The sequence below is a fragment of the Mobula hypostoma genome, chromosome 25 (assembly GCF_963921235.1).
Source record: "Mobula hypostoma chromosome 25, sMobHyp1.1, whole genome shotgun sequence".
Taxonomy (NCBI): domain Eukaryota; kingdom Metazoa; phylum Chordata; class Chondrichthyes; order Myliobatiformes; family Myliobatidae; genus Mobula; species Mobula hypostoma.
This window is the reverse complement of record NC_086121.1, coordinates 1,072,680-1,089,488: the sequence shown is the minus strand read 5'-3', so window position 1 is coordinate 1,089,488 and position 16,809 is coordinate 1,072,680. Positions and strand designations below refer to the sequence as shown.

Sequence of the window (16,809 nt, the reverse complement as noted above, 5' to 3'; positions counted from 1 at the left end):
AAAAATTGAAACAGACAGGATGTTTTTCCTTAAGGGGAAAATGCTATGAAGCAAAGGGTACTGATGAACTCAGCAGGCTGGGCTTGGAGGGTTATGGATCAAACGATGGCAAGTGGGACTAGCAGGGAGCATAGACCATTTGGGCCGAAGGGCTTGTTTCCATCCTGTACCACTCCATGGCCGTTCTATTTGTTTAACTCTTTCAATGGGCGCCACACAAGATTGTCATTGTTCGACATTTATTAGGTTATTTTCAATACTCTTGTGGTTATCAAAAGCTTATGCTGCATATTTACATTTGTGAATTCTGAATTCGGGATAAATGGTAAAAACGCCGGGGAAAGCACCTCCTGTGGAGGGACAGTAATGAAGGAGCAGCCCGCCACGGGAGGGGCGGTACTGAGGGAGTATCGGAGGCAGTAGTGAGGGAGCGCTGGGTGGGGTTTAATCTGACGCGGCGCATCTAGAAAATGCGGAAGTTTGGGCAGGAGCTACTGCCCGGACAGCGGACGTAGGGTGGAGTGTGGTCCAGCGGAGGTGCGGGGTGACCGGGAGCCGTGGGTGGGGAGTTGTGCGGGGTGACCGGGAGCCGTGGGTGGGGAGTTGTGCGGGGTGACCGGGAGCCGTGGGTCGGGGAGTTGTGCGGGGTGACCGGGAGCCGTGGGTCGGGGAGTTGTGCAGGGTGACCAGGAGCCGTGGGCTATTGGCTGTGGGAGTTGTGCGGGGTGACCGGGAGCCGTGGGCTGTGGGAGTTGTGCGGGGTGACCGGGAGCCGTGGGTCGGGGAGTTGTGCAGGGTGACCAGGAGCCGTGGGCTATTGGCTGTGGGAGTTGTGCGGGGTGACCGGGAGCCGTGGGCTATTGGTTGTGGGAGTTGTGCGGGGTGACCGGGAGCCGTGGGCTGTGGGAGTTGTGCGGGGTGGCCGGGAGCCGTGAGTCGGGGAGTTGTGCGGGGTGACCGGGAGCCGTGGGCTGTGGGAGTTGTGCGGGGTGGCTGGGAGCCGTGAGTCGGGGAGTTGTGCGGGGTGACCGGGAGCCGTGGGTCGGGGAGTTGTGCGGGGTGACCGGGAGCCATGGGCTGTGGGAGTTGTGCGGGGTGACCGGGAGCCGTGGGTCGGGGAGTTGTGCGGGGTGACCGGGAGCCGTGGGCTGTGGGAGTTGTGCGGGGTGACCGGGAGCCGTGGGTCGGGGAGTTGTGCGGGGTGACCGGGAGCCGTGGGCTGTGGGAGTTGTGCGGGGTGACCGGCAGGGGGTTGTTGGGGATCATGTGGGTGCGGCAGTGTCCTGGTTTCTGGGGGTACACTGGATTTGACTTGGCTGGGCGGAGGGTCGAGTTCAGCCACCGACTTAATTCCTTTGTCATCCCACTGAAAGGCTAATTAACAGCTCCACTCACCAACTCCGCTGTTAGTTTATCATTTCCCGTCAGTCACCTGATGTACCGCCTAGCGTCACTTTATGGGCATATAATCTATCTAAGCTCTTTTATGTATTCATATTTATCGTGTGTGGGTTTTAAAAAAATTATTATTGTGTTCTCTGTCGTCTGTGGGTTATTTTTTAGCTGCATCAGATCGGCAGTAACAATTATTTCATTCTGTTCTACACTTGCATACTGGAAAAGGCATTAAACAATCCGGAATCTTCACTGTGTTGTTGGATGGCACAGGACGCCAGGGCAATGTTAACAGTGGGTTCTTGGCAGTAACCGAGGGAACAGGATCCCTGTTTATTCCCTGACTGACACCATTACTGATCCACCCTGGAGCCAGCGAGCAACGATTCCTGGGGCCACACCTTTCAGATAGTCCATGAAACTCTTTATTCCACTTCTTGTACGTCTTTTTATATTAAGTGTGTTTCTGGAGCTGTTAGAGTCTGCAATTTACAGTTTGGAGGTCAACTAAGTGATCGAGTGCTCTGCTGCCTCCAAGGAAATTCCTGAAGACGAGCGTGGGCCTCAAGGCGAAGCTTAGAGATGAGGCGCCAGCCCGTGATTGACTCCATTTTGTTGATTAAAGCATCGAGGAAGATCGAAACATCGAGGCGAATGCGGAAGGCGAGCGAGTGTTCAGTGCCTACAGCCTGCTGCTCACTGCTGCCAGATAATTGTTGATCGTGTTGACGCTTTCTCTTGCTGCCAGTTGGCACAAATTTTTTAGTATTTTTTGCAGGAGGGGGTTGATTTTTGTTTCGTGGCTATCTGGAGAAGTCAATACTGCATACATAGTTTGATAATAAATGAACCTTTGAACCATTACTGAGTTCTGTTAGGAACATTCTGGCCCAGTTACACTTTCTGCATCCATCCCTTGATCCCATTAATATATGAAAATCCACCGACTCTCCTCTTCAATGTTCCCTTAACTGCACCCACAACTGTCTTGGGGAGAGAATTGCAGAAAATCACCACTCTCTAGGTGAGAAAATTTGTTTGTATCTCCATCCCAAATGGGTGAGTCCTGGGGGACCCTTCAAAAGCAGTGATCATAATATGATAGAATTATATATGAGTGAAGCTGGCCACCAAGTTGAAGAGGAAGGGGAACACTAGCAGGAATGATGGCAGAACGGTAATCGCTGGAGATTCTGGGGGCAATTCAGAAGGTGCAGGACAGATACATCCCAAAGAAAAAGTATTCTAAAGGGAGGATGAAGCAACCGTGGCTGATAAAGGAAGTCAAAGACTTTTTTTCAGTCTTATAGTTTTTATATTCTGTGTCTTTTCGCCCAGTCTTCTAGGTTTTTGTGCGGGGAGAGGGAATTAGGGGTCTATGTGCCTGATCCATTTTGTTTGTTTTTTTTTTGTACCAGAGGAGGGACTTGGGGATCAATGTACCTGTTCTGTTTTTGTTCATTTTTTGTGGGGAGGTGGGACTTGGGGGTTGATGATTGTGCTTCCTTTTCTTTCTTGGTTTCATAGCTACCCAGAGAATTGAAGAACTTCAGCGTTGTATACTTTGATAATAAATGAACTTTTGAATCTTTTGAACAAAAGCAAAAGAGAAGGCATATAACATAGCAAAAGATTAATAGTAAATTAGAGGATTGGGAAATTTAAAAACCAACACAAGAGGGGGAAAAGATGAAATATGGTAAGTTAGCCAATAATATAAAAGAGGATGCCAATAGTTTATTCAGAAATACAAAGAGTGAAAGAGGGGTGAGAGTGGATGTCAGACTGTTGGAAAATGACGCTGGAGAGATGACCACTATCATGCCTTCTTCATAATTGCATCAATATATCAGCCTAAGAAAGATCCTCAGAGACGCAGATGCCCAGGAACTTGAAGCTGCTCACCCTTTCCACCGCTGACCCCTCGCTGAGGACCAGTGTCTGTTTTCCTGATTTCCCCTTCCTGAAGCCCACAGTCATTTCCTAGGTTTTGCTGACATGGAGTGTGAGATTGTTATTGCAACATCACTCAGGCAGCTGATCTGTCTCGCTCCTGTATGCTTCCTCCTCGCTATCTGAGATTCTGCCAGCTCAGCAGATTCATAGACGGTGTTTGAGTTGTGCCTAGCCACACAGCCGTGGGTGTAGAGCGAGCGGAACAGACGTTGGTGAGTTGCATCAGTGTTGATTATCAGGGAGGAGGAGATGTTATTTCCGATCTGTAATGATTGTGGTTTCCTGTTAAGGGAAGTCAAGGATCCAGTTGCAGAGAGAGGTACAGAGCCCTAGGTTTTGGAGCTTGTTGATTAATACCTCTGAATGTCAGGTATCCTATCACTGTGGTATTTTGTTCTGCATTGTTTCCCATTCCTCTGTTCCTCTTATTTAATCCCTTCTGGTTGGATCTGCATCTGCATCCCTATCAATACTCAGCCACCTTCTCTGCAGTCTTTCAATCTTTCCTGATCCACCCTAACATTTCCTCTTAATTCTCCAAACCTCTCCTCTGCTTGTTTTCTAACTTTTGCCTGTCCTGAAAAAGGGCAAACTCTGTTCACCTCTCCACAGATGCTGCCTGACCTGCCGAGTATTTTCTGTTTTCTGTACGAAAAACTCATTCGTAAGGCTAGTGATGTTATAGGGATGGATCTAGACTCTCTCACGGTGGTGTCTGAAAAGAGGATGCTGCCCAAGTTGCATGCCATCTTGGTCAATGTCTCCCATCCACTACATAATGTGCTGGTTGGGCACAGGAGTACATTCAGCCAGAGACTCATTCCACCGAGATGCAACACAGAGCGTCATAGGAAGTCATTCCTGCCTGTGGCCATCAAACTTTACAACTCCTCCCTTGGAGGGTCAGACACCCTGAGCCGATAGGCTGGTCCTGGACTTATTTCATAATTTACTGGCATAATTTACATATTACTATTTCACTATTTATGGTTCTATTACTATTTATTATTTTTGGTGCAACTGTAACAAAAACCATTTCCCCCGGGATCAATAAAGTATGACTATGACTAGCACAATTTGTTGTGTTTTGCACATTGGCTGTTGTCAGTCCCTTGTGTAGTTTTTCACTGATCCTACTGTATTTCTTTGTTCTGTGAATGCCTGCAAGAAAATGAATCTTCAGCATAGTCTGTGGTGACATATATAAATTTACTTTGAACTTTCAAAATTTGATCAGCTTTTATTTGCCCAGATATTATTTTGTATTGCGTCACCATCATTTAGTCATACTTTATTGATCCTGGGGGGAAATATCTTTCAATACCTATACGGGGGACATTTCATGCCGCGCCTGCTTTACAAATCAATTTTGCAGCAAATCTTTGCACAGCGGTGGGGTGTTTTCTTACCATTTGCTAACTGTTGTTGTTGTGGATTTTTCCTGTATAAAGGGCAACATGGAGTCTGGTTCTAGTGAGGAGAGAGAGCACGTGTTACCAAACCTGGAGCCACGGCACAGGGAGCTGGTTCCAACGCTGTGTGGTCCGGTGAGTTGACTGTGTTGGTGCTGTTAGAGGTGTTTTAAATCTAAGATTCTTTTGGAAGTCAGGAAAGAGGAACAAAACTTGTTGTTTCACCATGGTTTTATTAAGTGATGTAGAACAAAGAGAGTTGGAAATGTAGAGCTGCAAAAGTCTAGTAGCCAAGAACAGAGAGACTAAAGGCTAAGAGATGGTGAACCAACATGGTCGACCCTTCATGTACCCCACAGGTAAGAAACATTCCATTCAAATTTGTAGATAAGAGCTAAGCAATAGCCCCTGTTCAAATAATACAACACTAACAGGAGCTTCCAGATGTTACAAAGAACTATAACCACTATAATATTGTCACAGTAGCCATTGTCTGAGTGGACATGGTCAGAATGGTTATCTTAAGGCTTTAGCTCTTTGACACTTAAGCAAAGAGAGGTTTTACTCAGAAAAGCAAAGGAAAGACAGTGGAGATGACAAGCAGGATAGTGAAATGCTCCTCTTGCAGGATGTGGGAAGGCAGGAAGTATATCCAACTGCAGCTTCTAACAATCTGTGTGAAGGAGTTGGAGCAGGAACTGGATGAACACTGGATCATTAGGAAGCTGAGGGGTGATAGGACATATAGAGAGGTAGTTACACAAGGTGCAGGACACAGGAAACTGAGTAACAGTCAGGAAGGGGAAAGGAGATAAGGAGCCGGTGCAGAGTACTTTGAGGGGAGGGGGGAGAGATGACCCACCAGAGGAAAGTCACAGTCTGGCATCGAGTCTGCCTCTGTGACTCAGAAGGGAAGTGGGGGAGGGGAGAAGAGGCATGATGTGGTGATAGGGGATTCATTAGTAAGGGGAACGGGCGGAAGGTTCTATGGGTGAGAAGGAGATTCCCAGATGGTATGTTGCCTCTTGGGTACCAGGGTCCAAGTTAACTTGGATCAAGTCCTCAGCAATCTTATGAACAGCCAGAGGTCGTGGTCCATGTAGGTACTAATGACCTGGGTAGGATGAGTGATGAGACTCAGCATAGGGAGATCAGGGAGTTGGTGCTAAGTTAAAGGGCAGGACCTGCAGGGTTGCAATCTCAGGATTGCTACCCATGCCACATGCTAGTGAGGCCAGAACTAGGAAGATTACACAGTATAATACGCGGCTAAGGAATTGGTTTAGGAGGGAGAGCATAAGAGTTTTGGATCATTGGGCCCTCTTCCAGGGAAGGTGGGACCTGTACTGAAGGGATAGTTTGCACCTTTACTGGAGGGAGACTAATATCCTAGCAGGAAGGTTTATTAATGCTGCAACTGTGGAGATTAAACTAGAGTTGCAGGGGGATGGGAACCAGAGGGCCAGAACAGTTAGTGGAGAGGCTGTGGAGGCAGATGTTGGTAAGACCTCAGACAAAGTCAGGAATCAAATGGTTGAGCATGGTGCGACTAGGGCCCTGAGCTGCCTATATCTCAATGAAAGAAGTATCATAGGAAAGGCAGGTAATAGTGATGAAGATGAGGTAGCTGGTTTACAGACAGAGGCAATGTGTAGTGAGGAGAGGCTGATGATTGGGCAAATTTGCAGTCAACAGGATGAGTTACAAGGCAAAAGGTGGACAAAATCGAAAAGGGTGAGAACAGGACTGAAAGGTATTATAGAGGCATGAGAAAGGAGTTGGCTGAAATTGATTGGAAAAGAAAACTGGCAGGGATGACAGCAGAGCAGCGATGGCTGGAACTTCTGGAAGCAATTCAGAAGGCACAGGATGTATACATCCTAAAGTGGAAGAAGTATTCGAAATGAAGGATGACACAACCGTGGCTAACAAGAGAAGTCGAAGCCAACATAAAAGCCAAAGAGAGGGCATATAATAAGAGTAAAAGTTAATGGGAAGTTAGAGGATAGGGAAGCTTTTAAAAAGTTATAAAGGCGACAAAAAAGTCATTAAAAGGGTAAAAATGGATTCCAAAAGTAAGCTAACCAATAATATTTAAGAGGATTCCAAAAGTTTCTTCAGATACCTAAAGTGTAAAAGAGAGGTGAGAGTGGATATCGGACTATTGGAAAATGATGCTGGAGAGGTAGTACTGGGGGACAAGGAAATGGTGGATGAACTGAATAAGTATTTTGCATCGCTCTTCACTGTGCTGGAAGTTCCAGGAGGCATAAGGTGTGTGAAGTTACCATAACTCCAGAGAAGGTCCTTGCAAAATTGAAAGGTCTAATGGTAGGTAAGTCACCTGAACCGGATGGTGTACACACCGTAGTTCTAAAAGAGGTGTCTGAAGAAATTGTGGAGGCATTAGTAATGATCTTTCAAGAATCACTGGATTCTGGAAGACTGGTAAATTGCAAATGTCACTCCATTCTTCAAGAAGAGAGAGAGGCAGAAGAAAGGAAACTATAGGCCAGTTACTCCAATCTCAGTGGTTGGGAAGATGGAGTTCATTGTTAAGGATGAGGTCTCAGGGTACTTGGAGGCACATGATAAAATAGATCATGGTCAGTGTGGTTTCAATAGACAATAGGTGCAGGAGTAGGCCATTCGGCCCTTTGAGCCAGCACTACCATTCACTGTGGTCATGGCTGATCATCCACAATCAGTATCCAGTTCCTGCCTTCTCCCCATATCCCTTCACTCCGCTATCTTTAAGAGCTCTATCTAACTCTTTCTTGAAAGAATCCAGAGAATTGGCCTCCACTGCCTTCTGAGTCAGAGCATTCCACAGAACCACAACCCTCTGCGTGAAAAAGTTCTTCCTCAACTCGGTTCTGAATGGCCTACCCCTTATTCTTAAACTGTGGCCTCTGGTTCTGGACTCCCCCAACATCGGGAACATGTTTCCTGCCTCTAGCGTGTCCAATCCCTTAATAATCTTATATGTTTCAATCAGATACCCTCTCATCCTTCTAAATTCCAGTGTATACAAGCCCAGTCACTCCAATCTTTCAACATATGACATTCCCGGCATCCCTGGAATTAACCCAGTGAACCTACGCTGCACTCCATCAATAGCAAGAATGTCCTTCCTGAAATTTGGAGACCAAAACTGTACACAATACTCCAGATGGGGTCTCACCAGGGCCTTGTACAACTGCAGAAGGACCTCTTTGCTCCTATACTCAATTCCCCTTGTTATGAAGGCCAACATGCCATTAGCTTTCTTCACTGCCTGCTGTACCTGTATGCTTTCTTTCAGTGACTGATGAACAAGGACCCCTGGATCTCGTTGTACTTCCCCTTTTTCTAACTTGACACCATTCAGATAGTAATCTGCCTTCCTGTTCTTGCCATCAAAGTGGATAACCTCACATTTATCCACATTAAACTGCATCTGCCATGCATTTGCCCACTCACCCAACCTGTCCAAGTCACCCTGCATTCTCATAACATCCTCCTCACATTTCACACTGTCACCCAGCTTTGTGTCATCTGCAAATTTGCTAATGTTACTTTAATCCCTTCATCTAAATCATTAATGTATATTGTAAATAGCTGCGGTCCCAGCACCGAGCTTTGCGGTACCCCACTAGTCACTGCCTGCTATTCTGAAAAGGACCCGTTAATCCCTACTCTTTGTTTGCTGTCTGCCAACCAATTTTCTGTCCATGTCAGTACCCTACCCTCAGTACCATGTGCTCTAATTTTGCCCACTAACCTCCTATGTGGGACCTTATCAAAGGCTTTCTGAAAGTCCAGGTACACTACATCCACTGGCTCTCCCTTGTCCATTTCCATAGTTACATCCTCAAAAAATTCCAGGAGATTAGTCAAGCATGATTTCCCCTTCGTAAATCCATGCTGACTCGGACCAATCCTGCTACTGCTGTCCAAATGTGCCACTATTTCATCTTTTATAATTGACTCCAGCATCTTCCCCACCACTGATGCCAGGCTAACTGGTCTATAATTGCCTGTTTTCTCTCTCCCTCCTTTCTTAAAAAGTGGGATAACATTAGCTACCCTCCAATCCGCAGGAACTGATCCTGAATCTATAGAACATTAGAAAATGATTACCAATGCATCCACGATTTCTAGAGCCACCTCCTTAAGTACCCTGGGGTGCAGACCATCAGGCCCTGGGGATTTATCAGCCTTCAGTTCCATCAGTTTACCCAACACCATTTTCTGCCTAATGCGAATTTCCTTCAGTTCCTCCGTTACCCTAGGTCCTCTGGCCACTATTACATCTGGGAGATTGCTTGTGTCTTCCCTAGTGAAGACAGATCCAAAGTACCTTTTCAGCTCGTCTGCCATTTCCTTGTTCCCATAATAATTTCACCCATTTCTGTCTTCAAGGGCCCAACTTTGGTCTTAACTATTTTTTCCCTCTTCACATACCTAAAGAAGCTTTTTCTATCCTCCTTTATATTCCTGGCTAGCTTACCTTCGTACCTCATCTTTTCCCCCGGTATTGCCTTTTTAGTTATCTTCTGTTGCTCCTTAAAAATCTCCCAATCCTCTGGCTTCCTGCTTATCCTTGCTATGTTATACTTCCTCTCTTTTATTTTTATACTGTCGTTGACTTCCCTTGTCAGCCACGGTCGCCCCTTACTCCCCTTAGAATCTTTCTTCCTCTTCGGAATGAAGTTTCCTCAAGGGAAAATCTAGCCTGACAAATCTATTGGAATTCTTTGAAGAAATAACAAGCAGGATAGAGAAGGGGGAACTGGTTGATGTTGTTTACTTGTATTTTCAGAGGGCCTTTGACAAGATGCCACACATGAGGCTGCTTAACAAGCTACAGGCCCGTGGTATTACAGGATAGATTCTAGCATCGATAAAGCAGTGGCTGATTGGTGGGAGGTGAAAAGTGTGTGTATAGGGAGCCTTTTCTGGTTAGCTAAAGGTGGTTAGTGGTGTTCCACAGGGGTCTGTGTTGGGACTGATTATTTTTACATTATATGTCAATGATTTAGATGCTGTAAAGGTGTTCCATAGGGGTCTGTGTTGGGACTGATTATTTTTACATTATATGTCAATGATTTAGATGCTGGAATTGATGGTTTTGCTGGAGCATTTTCAAACAATATGAAGGCAAGTAGAGGGGCAGGTAGTTTTGAGGAAGTAGAGGGGCTACAGGAAGGCTTAGGTTAGGAGAATGGGCAAAGAAATACGTTTGTAGATGGAATATAATGTCGGTAAGTGTATGGTCACACACTTCGGTAGAAGAAATGAAATTGTTGACACTTTTCTATATGCAAAGAAAATACAAAAAATGAAGTGCAAAGGGATTCCCTAAAGGTTAATTTGCAGGTTGAGTCCGTGTTGAGGAAGGCAAATGTGATGTTAGCATTCATTTCAAGGGGACTAGAATATGAAAGCAAGGATGTAATGTTGAGACTTTATAAAAAGCACTGGTGAGGCCTCACCGGGAGAATTGTGAGCAGTTTTGGGCCCCTTATCTTAGAAACTGGAGAGGGTTCAAAGGAGGTTCACAAAAATAATAACAGGATTGAATGCTTTATTGTATGAAGAGCGTTTGATGGCTCTGGGCCTGTATTCACTCGAATTCAAAAGAATAAGGGGTGACTTCATTAAAACCATCGAATGGTGAGAGACCTTGCTAGAGTGGATGTGGAGAGGATGTTTCCTGTGGTAGGAGAGTCTAAAACGAGAAGACACAGCCTCAGAATAGAGGGGCGTCCTTTTAGAACAGAGATGAGGAGGAATTTCTATAGCCAGAGTGTGGTGAATCTATGGAATTCTTTGCCACAGGCCACTGTGGAGGCCAAGTCTTTATGTACAGTGTCTATAAAAGGTATTCAGCCCCGTCTTAAAAATGCTCATGTTTATTGCTTTACAACATTGAATCACAGTGGCTTATTTTGGCACAATCAACAGAAAAAGATTCTTTCGTGTCAAAGTGAAAACGGATCTCTACAAAGTGATCTAAATTAATTACAAATATAAAACATAAAATAATTGGTTGTATAAGTATTCACCCCCTTCAAGTCAGTATTTAGTAGATGCACCTTTGGCAGCAATTACAGCCCTGAGTCTGTGTGGATAGGTCTCTATCATCTGGACACCGCAATTTTTCCCCATTCTTCTTCACAAAACTGATCAAGGTCTGTCAGATTGCATGGGGCTCATGCGTGAACAACCCTTTTCAAGTCCAGTTGAAAATTCTTAATTGGATTGAGGTCTGGACTTTGACTTGGCTACTTCAAGATATTAACTTTGCTGTTTTTAAGCCATTCCCATGAAGCTTTGGCTTTATGCTTGGGTTATTGTCTTGCTGGAAAACAAATCTTCTCCTAAGTTGCAGTTCTCTTGCAGACTGCATCAGGTTTTCCTCCAGGATTTCCCTGTATTTTGCTGCATTGATTTTACCCTCTACCTTCACAAGCCTTCCAGGGCCTGCTGCAGTGAAGCATCCCCACAGCATGATGCAGCCACCACCATGCTTCACAGTAGAGACGGTGTGTTTTGATGATGTACGGTGTTTGGCTTTAGCGTTCACATAGCGTTTAGACTGATTGACAAAAAGCTCAATTTTGGTTTCATCTAACCATAGAGCCTTTTTCCAGCTGACTTCAGAGTCTCTCACGTGCCTTCTGGCAAATTCTAGCTGTGATTTCATGTGAGTTTTTTTCAACGGTGGCTTTCTCTTTGCCACTCTCCCGTAACTCTATGACTGGTGAAGAACCTGAGCAACAGTTGTATGTGCAGTCTCTCCCATCTCAGTCACTGAAGCTTGTAACTCCTCCAGTGTTGTCATTGGCCTCTTGGTGGCCTCCCTCACTTGTCCCCTTCTTGCACAGTCACTCAGTTTTTGAGGACAGGCTGTTCGCGGCAGATTTACAGCTGTGCCTTATTCTTTCCATTTCTTGATTATTGTCTTAACTAATTACAACTCCAAGGGGTATTTTGTGACTTGGAAATTTTCTTGTATCCAGCTCCTGACTTGTGCTTTTCAATACCCTTTTCATGAACCTGCTTGGAGTGTTCTTTTGTCGTCTTGGTGTAGTTTTTACTAAGATTATGACTCAACAACAGTTGGACCTTCCAGATACAGGTGTATTTTTACTACAGTCAATTGAAACACCTTGACTGTATATAGATCTCCAAAAACAGATCTCCATTTAACTAATGATGCGACTTCTAAAACCAATTGGCTGCACATGTGATGATTTGGTGTGTCAAATTAAAAAGGGGGGGTGAATTAATTATTTTGTGTTTTATGTTTGTAATTAATTTAGATCACTTTGTAGAGATCAGTTTCACTTTGACACAAAGGAGTCTTCTGTTGTTCAGTGTCAAAAAAGCCAAATTAAATCCACTGTGATTCAATGTTGTAAAACAATAAAACATGAAAACTTTTGGGGGGGGGGGTGCGGTGATTGCTTTTTATAGGCTCTGTATAGGCACTGTAGGCTTATCTGCATATTCTGTCAAGAAACCTTCCTGAACACACCTAACAAACTCTACCCCATCTAAACCCCTCACTCTAGGGAGGTGCCAATCAATATTTGGGAAATTAAAATCTCCCACCACAAAAACCCTGTTATTATTACTCCTTTCCAGAATCTGTCTCCCTATCTGCTCCTTGATGTCCCTGTTACTATTGGGTGGTCTACAAAAAAGGCAGAGGCTGATAGATTCTTGATTGGTCAGGGCATGAAGGGACACGGGGAGAAGGGAGAAGGCTGGAAATTGGTGCTGAGAGGAAAATTGGATCAGCCATGATGAAATGGTGGAGCAGACATGATGGGCCAAATGGCTTAATTCTGCTCCTATATCTTATGGTCTTATGAACAACTGCATATACATACTGTGACAACTAGGAAACTTGCAAGTTACTTGTCTATAAGTAGTTATAAAAAATATAAGCTGGTAATTTGTTAAAAGCTGTAAAGAAAATGAGAATTAAGCAATCCAATCCAGCAGTGCTGAGAGAGGGCAGTATTAATGTTTGCAGTATGATGATTCTGGTTTCACAGACGTAGCCGTTTCTGTCTCTGTGACACTTCTGATGTACCGTCTGGGTGGAGGCAAAGCCCTTGGGCTGTTGTGAGGTGAGTCAGGACACTCAGTATCTGTCCTGTTCTGGTATGGCGATGACAGATCTGGCTGGGGGCTGGTGAATGGTATATGCCAAGGTGATATGGGGGGCACGGGTGTGCAGTGACGGTAATGCCAGGGGTTGGAGGTTAGACGTAGTATTGCTGGAAATGGCATTGCCTGGCATTTTTGTAATAAAAATCCTACCTGCGACCAAGGTTCTGTTCTAGGGGAATATTACCCAATCCTACAAGGATTTCTCCGACAAGGGTGAGGAACACCACCACCTGCGGGTTCCCTTGCAGGCGACCCACCAGCCTGTGTTGGAACTGTATCCCTGCTCCTTCTCCATCAGCAGCTGCCAGTCTTTTCCCTGTAACATCAGAGCCCTCTCACCACACAGACTGCCCCAGTACAAAGTCATTCACCATCTCCCTTCAAGGAGAAGTGCAATAAACAGTGGCCTAAATTCCCCTAGCCTTGAGTAAACTGAATATGTATGTTCTTCAGGCAACAAATTCCAAAGACTCCCAACCTTGTGAATTGTAGTGTAGCAGTTAGTGCATTGCCTTACAGTGCCAGTGACTGGGGTTGAGTTCCTGCTGAGTTTCTACATTCTTCCCGAGACCAAGTAGGTTTCATCCAGGTGCTCCAGTTCGATGGATGTATGGGTCAGTAGGTTAATTGGTGGTATGGATGTAATTGGGTACTGCTGGCTCACTGAGCCAGAGGGGCCTGTCACCATGCTGTAAAGTGTAGAGAATGTCAGCACAGCACAGCGTCAGTCTGGGTCAGTGCTGGCAGGTTTACCAGCCTCCATCCAATGGAAACTGTTTGCATTCTAATGTTTTTGACCCAAGGTTCTTTCAAAAGTCAGGGAAGAGGCACAAAACTTTTTTGCTTCATGGTTGTTTTATTCGAGTTGATAGAACAAAGAGAGATTGAATTGGACCTCAATGGAGGTCTACTGAAATCTACAGTCAGATGCAACAAAACAATCTCTCTCAGAATCTCCTCATGCAAAATTTCAACCCAAACCACTGGCAATTCCATTGGGCCCCACAGATGCTGCTCGACCTGCTGGGTTCCTCCACCAAATTGCTTGTTGCTGCAGCTTCCAGCACCTGCAGTCTCACTTGTCTGTCAGAATCTTCCATGCTTCAGTCAGAGACCAATCCTACTCAGTGCTTGAACATCTGGCAACCTCCTCATCCCAGGAATCAGTCTCGGAAGCTACTCGCTTTTATATCAGGGACCAGCCCTTTGCCAAGTATCACAAATAAGTTTCAAATCTCTTGACTGTGTTGGATCCAACTGTTTATGCTTAGATTAAACTGCTTCATTGTTATTTTCTTTGCAGTTTAACAATTAAATACCTGCTTATACTTTAAGTATTTTTTATATATGCGTAACTGTTTATTGTGTCCCCTAGTGGTCACAGTATGTATATGCAATGAACACACAAAATGCTGGAGGAACTCAGCAGGCCAGGCAGCAGCCATGGAAAAGAGTAATCGGTCGACATTTTGGGCAAAGACCCTTCATTAGGACTGGAGAAAAAGGTGAGAAGTCAGAGTAAGAAGCTGGGGGGAGGGGAGGAAGTACAAGGTGGTAGGTGATAGGTGAAACCGGGAGAGGGAGGAGGAGTGAAGTAAAAAGCTGGGAAGTTGATTGGTGAAAGAGATAAGGGCTGGAGAAGAGGGAATATGATACGAGAGGGTTGAAGACCAAGGAGGAGCACCAGAGGGAGGTGATGGGCAAGTAGGGAGATGAGGTGAGAGAGGGAAACAGGAATGGGGAATGGTGAAGGAGACGGGGAGCGGAGGTGATCACCAGAAGTTTGAGAAATAGATGTTCGTACCATGAAATTGGAGGCTACTCAGATAGAATTTAAGCTGTTGCTGCTCCAACCTGAGTATGGCTTCATAGTGGCAGTAGAGGCAGCCATGGACTGACATTTCAGAATGGGAATGGGAAGTAGAATTGAAACAGGTGGCCCAGCTCAGGAGGAGCAACACCTTATATTCCATTTGGCTTGTCTCTAACCTGATGTCATGAACATCGATTTCTCAAACTTCTAGTAATGAACCCCGCCCCCCCACATACACCATTCCTCATTCCTGTTTTCCTCTCTCACTTTATGTCCTTACTTGCCCATCACCTTCCTCTGGGGCTCCTCCCCATTCCCTTTCTTCCATGGCCTTCTTCCCTCTCTGGTCAGGTTCCCCCTTCCCCAGACCTTGTCTCTTTCACCAGTCAACTTCCCAGCTCTTTACTTCACTCCTCTCCCTCTCTCAATTTCACCTATCACCTTGTATTTCTTCCTCCACTCCCACCCACCTCCTTAATCTGACCCCTTCCTTTTTTCCCCCAGTCCTGATGAAAGGTCTCAGCCCAAAACGTCAACTGTTTCCTATTTTCCATAGATGCTGCCTAGGCTGCTGAGTTCCTCCAGCACTTTGTGTGTGCTATTATGCCAACCTTATGTTTCTTGTAACAGGCTGTAATATGTCTACAAAGGAGCTGGTTGTGGATTACAGGGGGAATGGAGACGGGCTAACCCCTAATAACATCAATGGATCTGGGGTTGAGAGGGTAAACCACTTCAAGTTCCTCGGCATCCACATCACCGAGGACCTCACGTGATCTGTACACACCATCTATGTGGTGAAAAAGGAACAACAGCGCCTCTTTCACCTCAGACAGTTGAGGAAGTTTGGTATGGGCCCCCAGATCCTAAGAACTTTCTACAGGGGCACAATGGAGAGCATCCTGACTGGCTGCATCATTGCCTGGTATGGGAACTGTACCTCCCTCAATCACAGGACTCTGCAAAGAGTGGTGCGGACAGCCCAGCACATCTGTAGTTGTCAACTTCCCATGGTTCAGGACATTTACAAGGACAGGTATGTAAAAAGGGTCTGTAGGATCATTGGGGACCCAAGCCATCCCAACCACAATCTATCCCAGTTGCTACTGTCCAGGAAGCGGTACAGCAGCCTTAAAGCCAGAACCAATGGGCTCTGGGACAGCTTCTTCCACCAGGCCATCAGACTGCTGAACTCGTGCTGATTTGAGTGTATATTATATTGACTGTTCTATTTATTATAAATTATTATAAATTACTATGATTGAACATTGCACATTTAGATGGAGACATAATGTAGATTTTTACTCCTTGCGTATGTGAAGGATGTAAGAAATAAAGTCATTACAATTCAATTCAATCGTTCCCCTAAATCCCTAGGACTGTTGGATAGTTTGTAATATAGCCACATTAACGTGGTCATACCTTTATTACTCAGTTCCACCTATAATGCCTCACTAGACGAGTTCTCCTGTCTGTCCTGACGGAGCAGTGTCGTGACATTTCCCTTGACTAGTGCCATCACTCCTTCTTCAAGCCCTCCCGCTCTGTCACATCTAAAACAATGGAACCCTGGAATATTGAGCTGCCAGTCCTGCCCCTCCTGCAACCAAGTCTCACCAATGTCTACAGCATCATAATTCCAGCTCATGCCCTGAGCTCATCTGCCTTTCCTGCGATACTTCTTGCATTGAAATATACACAGCCCAGGACATTAGTTGCACCAAACAGTTTTGTTTCCTGACTTTGCCTGAGGTCTCCACAATCTCTCCACTAACTGTTCTGTTCTGGCACTCCAGTTTCCATCCTCCGGCACCTCTAGTTTCTTATCTATGGGTATAAAAACAGCTGACCAAAAGGCAGCACCATCTTAGATCCTTGTTTGTTTGCCTCTCCCTTTACTTACTAGGCCTCTGTTACTGTTTGTTTCCAACTCCCTTTGTTCCATTGTGCTTAAGAAAACGATTGTGAAACAAGTTTTGTGCCTCTTTCCTAACTTCTAAGAGGACCTTGGATTAAAACACTAAAATCCAACAACTGTAACAAATTTTAGTGATTCAAGGACCT

At 45.3% G+C, this 16,809-nt stretch overlaps 1 protein-coding gene across 1 annotated transcript in view; it reads left to right on the top strand.

Moving 5' to 3' along the window:
• The first annotated feature begins 469 nt into the window (after positions 1–469).
• The window catches only part of LOC134337748 (uncharacterized), a 49,474-nt gene continuing 33,134 nt past the window's right edge, over positions 470–16,809 (top strand). Inside the window, exons 1-2 of the mRNA XM_063032975.1 lie at positions 470–537; positions 4,803–4,898. Of these exons, the coding sequence (XP_062889045.1) occupies positions 4,809–4,898 (90 nt within the window). The 5' untranslated portion in view covers positions 470–537; positions 4,803–4,808. The remainder of the gene's footprint in view (positions 538–4,802; positions 4,899–16,809) is intronic.